Raw genomic sequence first — 4,634 nt, forward strand, 5'->3', positions numbered from 1 at the left:
AGACTCTCAGAGGACGCTGCTGGGCACTCTCGGAGTTACACTGCGCTTCTCTCTCAAAAGAGATCCTCTTTGGATATCGCTCCTCTCCCAAGTAGTTCTGCCTATTTCCACCACAGCCTAATGGCCTCCGGCCTTTGGTTCAGGGCTGTAGCTAATAAGGTTTTGACTTTTCCTTGTGTCACTGGGTTTTCAAGACAAACGGTGGCTGAAGGGAAAGGGTCTGTGCATTCGCTCCTGGAGCTTGTAAACGTTGGCCATTCCCATTGCTTCCCGGAGCCGCTGGAGGCTAAGTAACGTCCATGAGACCTCCCAACAGGCCGGGCCCCGAGGTGCCAGGTGTGGCCTCCCGCAGTGGGTTACTGCTTCCGGGACTGCGCCCTGTTCCTTAAGTAGCAACCCTTGAGCACGAGTCCTGTCCAATTGTACATGTTTTAATACCACTGTGCGCAGTCAGTGACAGGAGCAGAAGGGCCACCTGACGCAGCCGTTGTGCATGTTTTAAACGGTGATGCGGGCAAAGCGCTGAGCACGGAGCCCAGCGCCTGGGGAGTAGTCGGTGTTAGCGATTGTTGCTGCCCTCGGGCGTCTCCGGTGGTGGTCACTGTCCCCTCCTCTCCCACCAGTACTGCATCTGGACGGACGGGCTGAACGCGCTGCTGGGGAAGGACATGCTGAGCGATCTGACGCGGAACGACCTGGACACCCTGCTCAGCATGGAGATCAAGCTCCGCCTGCTGGACCTGGAGAACATCCAGATCCCCGACGCGCCCCCGCCCATCCCCAAGGAGCCCAGCAACTATGACTTTGTCTATGACTGCAACTGAGGCGGCCGGCCCCGAGCCCCCCCACCTCCACAACTGGAAACCGCGGCCAGCAGGGGAGAAGAGGGAGCACAGGCCACGCCTTGGGATCCGGTGGCAAAGGGAAGCGCGGCCCACACTTCCTCCGGCCTCACCTGCCCTGCTGTCTTTCTGCCCCCACCTGGCATCTAGCTCACCGCCCTGATCGTGTTTCTAGACGCCATTGCTTTAGGTCACCTCCCGTTGCTGCAGCCTATGGTGGGACAAGAGCAGTCCCACCACCAGTCAGAGAGCCAAAGGGCCCCTCCATCCGCACCCCAGCAGGCACGGCCTCCCCTCCTGGCGTCTGGGAGCCAGCAGCTCCTGACTGCCCCCAGCCAGCCCGCCAGACCAAGGGAGGGCCCCACGCGAGGCTTGTGTCTGGAAGAAACAGCCCAACTACTTGAGAAGACCCAACACGGCCTCCTTATCCCCTTCTCCAGAGTCAGCTCACACCGCCCATTCTGTCTGAATTGAAATCTGCTTTCGAATCCGCTCCCTCCTCCAGCCCAGCCTTTGCCTTGCCCTGTTCCTCTTTGGTCCCAAGAGCAGCAGCTGCCTCTCATCCTAGTTCCCACTGGCCTTGGGGCCCCAGACACAGTCCCCAGGCCCCAGGCCCACTCCATGTCTGCACTGTGACCTTGACAGCCTCCTTTCCTCACCAGCTAGTCTTGGGTCTCCTGCCCCTGCCCCAGCCGCACCTGCCTTCTTCGTGTCCACACGCCCTCCCGGCCCCTTAGCTGAAAGCACAAAAGGTGAAGTCAGTTGTCATGCTCCATCTCTAACAGCCACGACCCACAGGCCCCTGCCACCCACAGGCCTCTGTGACAGACGGCTACTGCTTGCGTGTCTGGTGTCACCTTCTCCCGGGGGGCGGGTCCTGCTGCCACACAGGTTCCACAAGATGGTGGAGGTGTCAGACATCAAGTTTACATCACTGTAGTTATTACAGGTGTTGACAATTTGCAAGGGTTTGGGTTGGCTGGTTGTTGTTTTTGTTTTGTTTTGCTTTGTTTTTGTACAAAAGAGTCTAACATTTTTTTGCCAAACAGATATATATTTAATGAAAAGAAGAGATACATAAATGTGTGTACTTTCCAGTCTTTTTAATTATTTTCATCCTAGACATCTCCCTGAGAATAACATTCCCTTAAACATGCTGTGGAATAAAATTAATTGTGATGAGTTGGGGAGCTGGCGTGTTGATGTGGTGACTTATGTTCTTGCTATTCAATTGTCAGAGTTGCCTGGGAGCCCATCAGAAATGCAGCCCCTTTGGCCCCACCCCAGACCCACAGAATCAGGGGATTCGTGTGCACATTCACTCTAAGGAGCACTGGCTTAGGGGCCTGGGGAGCATTGCTCGGTCACCATAGGGTCTGAGCGTCGATAAAGGGTGTTCCTTCTACGAGGACCATCTCAACTCAGAGAACATCAGACCCACTGTGTGAAAATGTGACCCGTTCATTTCACCCTGTGGCCTCCTGCCCGTGACGCGCTCTTACCCCACCTCCCCTGTGGGAGTGCTGGGTGTTGAACAACTGAGCCAGACCCTGGGTGTTACCTGGAAACCCAGGATCAGTGGTCCAACCTGCAGGAGAAGAGCCAAACGTGGAAACTGAGTCAACATGCAGGAGTCAGGCACCACCCACAGGCACGCGGGAGCAAGGTCAGAGCTGAGGGTACTCCCTTGTAGCGCCGGGAATGATGGGAAATCTCTGTAACTGGCTTTTATTGGGGTCCCTGTGTGGTCCTGGCTGCCACAGCCTGACCACCTGGTGGCGGGCAGTGAGCTCAATGTCCCTGTTCATGATACTTCCCTCCCCAGGAGGCTGGCCGTCTTACCCATTTCACAGATGAGAAGTTCAAAGCTCAGAGAATTCAGGTTGCTCGCCAAGGTCACACCGTAAGGAAGGAGTGGGGCCGGGGCCTGAGTAGACCTTCCTTTGACCCCCTGGGCAGTACTGACTCAAAAGGCCCCTTAGTGGTGGCCCTTCGCCTCTGATACTTACGCTAATCATCTCTGTGATCCGGGCTTGGTCTTACATTTGGATCCAGGGGAGCAGGCCATCACATGTTGCTAGTGGATTCCATCATCTCCAAAATGTTATGCTTCTCTGTCAGCCCTGTGGCTGTGCCCTGCACCCAGCCTTCTCGGGGTCCTCAGTCCCTGCCGTGGCCCTGCCCAGGCCTCACCTGCTGGGCTCACACCTGAGCCAGTCTCCTCGGCTGTCTCAGTTCTAGCTTTTCCACCCGGATCCCTAGGCCTCATCCAGGTCACCAGGTCTAAGAAAACTCTGCCCTCAAAGTGCCCTGAAAACCTGATTTATTTCCCCGGAGTCCTCCAGCTTTTTGTGGTCTGTCTTCCTGTATATTTGCTCTTCGTTAACGTCTGTGGCTAATGATCCTCACTTGGGGGATCATTGTGGTCCTCAAAAGCTGCCAGGATAGCTCCTGGAGAAGGTTAGACTCTGAAGCGCATGCCTAGAACTTGAGAGGCGATGCTCCTAGTGCAACAAAGAGCCGCCCGCTCACCTCATCAGCAGGTGCCATTGTGTCAGGAGCACCCACGGCTGTTCCCATCAACAGCTTCCCGGCACTTCCCCTCAGACTGGTGGCTCTTGGAGGAGCGAGGCCATCGCTTCTGAGACTGCACCTTGCATTTTTCTGCTTACACTGCGAAAAGAGCCACGGGCTCTCCCGCAGAATGCAAAGCGGGGGAGTAGGAGCCGGGCCAGCCCCGCGCACCGCACTAGCCCGCTACACGCTGGGTCCCAGAGCAGGTGCCCAAGGCAGATCGCCTCTGAGAACAGAGCCCGTCCGTCATTCCTTCTGCCCGCTGCGGGGCTATTTCCTGCACCTACTGGGAGTAGACTGAGGAGAAATAAACAGGCCTACATGCGATTTCATTTGGCTCAAGTCATTTCAAAAGCAACCAAGAATCCATCCATCCCCAAATACAGTCATCACTGGAGCAGCTGTTCCCCGGACGCATCCCTCAGCTGGGCCGCTGGGCACGTCTATCTGAGCGGCAGCTTGCCAACGTCTCGCTTGCAATGCACGGAGGAGAAATCCTCAGGGTGTGCGGTTCAGGCAGACGTGCCCAGATGGCTCTTTAAATTCTCCTTTAAATAATGCGTTTTGCTTTGTTTCTCAATTTATAAAATACTCATAGAAAATGTGGGAAATTCAGAAGCATGTGCACAGGAAGAAAATGTTCTCTAATTAAGATAACCATCATTAATATTTTAATGTCTTCTCCTCCCAGGCATTTCTGATAGATAGGTAGATGGATAGATACATAGATAGATGTAGATGATAAATAGATGTAGGTGAGAGATGTCTAGATATTATGTAGTTGAGAATATACTGTAGATGACAGGTATTTGTATCACCAAATGAATGGAACCAGCCAGGGAAAAGGAGTCTATTCGTAGACTCACCCTCAGGGTAGCCAGGTTTCTTTGGGAGTCTCAGCCAGTGATTCTGTTTAGCGTCCAGTATTTGGCATCTTATTTCATGGGGCCACTCTCCGTGACTTCCGGAGAAGTCCCCTGGCCAGTCACACAGCAGGGTGCCTCTATGAGTACGTCTCTCTGTGTCCATGTTAGTTGATGAGAAAGATAAAAAACTTAAGTAAATCCCATGTATCCAATGGGGAAAACCTGAAGGCAACACTTCAAGTGAAAGAAAACGAAAAAGAGACCTTGCAGGATGTCAGGATGTCAGGGGAATGTTAAGAGCCCAACTTGGAGACCTGAGAGCAAAGGAAGATGGGCCAAGCCAAGCTGACGG

The 4,634-nt window shown here is 54.2% G+C and overlaps 1 protein-coding gene across 1 annotated transcript in view; it reads left to right on the top strand.

Annotated features, from left to right (window-relative positions):
* ELMO1 (engulfment and cell motility 1) overlaps positions 1-2,032 on the top strand; it is a 315,463-nt gene extending 313,431 nt beyond the window's left edge. The window contains exon 22 of the mRNA XM_006085322.3: positions 624-2,032. Within this exon, the coding sequence (XP_006085384.1) occupies positions 624-824 (201 nt within the window). The 3' untranslated portion in view covers positions 825-2,032. The remainder of the gene's footprint in view (positions 1-623) is intronic.
* Positions 2,033-4,634: the final 2,602 nt, after the last annotated feature.

The sequence above is a fragment of the Myotis lucifugus genome, unplaced genomic scaffold (genome assembly GCF_000147115.1).
Source record: "Myotis lucifugus unplaced genomic scaffold, Myoluc2.0 scaffold_18, whole genome shotgun sequence".
NCBI lineage: Eukaryota > Metazoa > Chordata > Mammalia > Chiroptera > Vespertilionidae > Myotis > Myotis lucifugus.